At 75.8% G+C, this 1,049-nt stretch overlaps 1 protein-coding gene across 1 annotated transcript in view; it reads left to right on the top strand.

The window, feature by feature from the left end:
* Positions 1-625: 625 nt before the first annotated feature.
* Positions 626-1,049, top strand: part of IL6R (interleukin 6 receptor) — a gene marked incomplete at its 5' end in the record, with an annotated part of 1,690 nt that continues 1,266 nt past the window's right edge. Inside the window, 2 exons of the mRNA XM_026080911.1 lie at positions 626-866; positions 945-1,049. The exon at positions 945-1,049 is cut by the window's right edge and continues 6 nt beyond it. Of these exons, the coding sequence (XP_025936696.1) occupies positions 626-866; positions 945-1,049 (346 nt within the window). The remainder of the gene's footprint in view (positions 867-944) is intronic.

Here is a 1,049-nt window from a genome sequence, read left to right on the forward strand (position 1 = left end):
CCACCGGCCCCCGGTGGCTTCCTGGGGCCCGCGGCCGGGGCACGGTGCGGGCACCGCCAGCCTCCCCGCGTGTTGACGTGAGTCGGGATTAGCAGGTCCCCGAGAGCCCTCGCGGGCGGGCGCCCGGCTGCCGCCGGTGCCGGCGCTGTTCCTGGCAGCCGGAGCGAAGCTGCAGGTCCCGGCTGGCTGTTGACCTTTGCAGCGATCCCAGGAACGGGAGAGCTGCCGGAGCGTCCCGTCCTGTCCCGTCCCGTCCTGTCCCTTCCCGCCAGCCTCCCCGGCCTGGCCCCCGGCGCCCGTCCTTGACGCTTTAACCCTTTGCAAGCCCCCGGGGCACCGCTCCAGGCAGCCGGGCTCCCRCGTGCCGCCCAGGACCAGCTTCTCCCTGCTGGGAGCTCCCGGCCAGGCCGGACCTGGCAGCGGCGGCAGGAGGGAGCAGCTAGGCTCGGCCGGAGCCGATGCTCATTCAGGCTTGGCGTCTCCTGCAAATATTGACTCGGAGCAGCCCCTCGGTGGCAGGTCTCCCGGCGACCGCGCGGGAGCAGATGGGCAGGAGCGTCTCCGCCGGGCCGGATCCGGGGAGGTGTGTGCTGCCTCCCCCTGACACCGTCCTGTCCCGTCCCGCCGCCGCGCAGGCCTCCCGCCGGACACGGTGCTGGGGCGCCCGGGAGCCAACGTCACGCTGAGCTGCCGGGGCGAGGGGCTGGCGAATGACACCGTGTCCTGGGAGCTGGAGACGCGCCGGGGCCGGCGGCTGGCGCAGGGGGACGCCCTGCCGCTGCGCGGGCTGCAGCGGGACGACGCCGGGCGCTACAGCTGCCGCGCCGGCGGGCGCCCGCTGCGCACCCTGCGCCTCCTGGTCCAAGGTGGGTCCTGGCCGCGCGGGGGGCTTCCCGGGGTGCCGCGGCCCCCACTCGCCCTGCCAGCATCTCCCTGCCTTGCAGACCCCCCCGAGGTGCCCCGCGTCTCCTGCTACCGGCGCAGCCACGACCGGGACGTCCTGTGCGAGTGGCCGCTGCGGCAGAAGCCGGCCCCCGGCACGCAGGCGA

This window comes from Apteryx rowi, unplaced genomic scaffold, assembly GCF_003343035.1.
Source record: "Apteryx rowi isolate R43461 unplaced genomic scaffold, aptRow1 scaffold_530, whole genome shotgun sequence".
Lineage (NCBI taxonomy): Eukaryota > Metazoa > Chordata > Aves > Apterygiformes > Apterygidae > Apteryx > Apteryx rowi.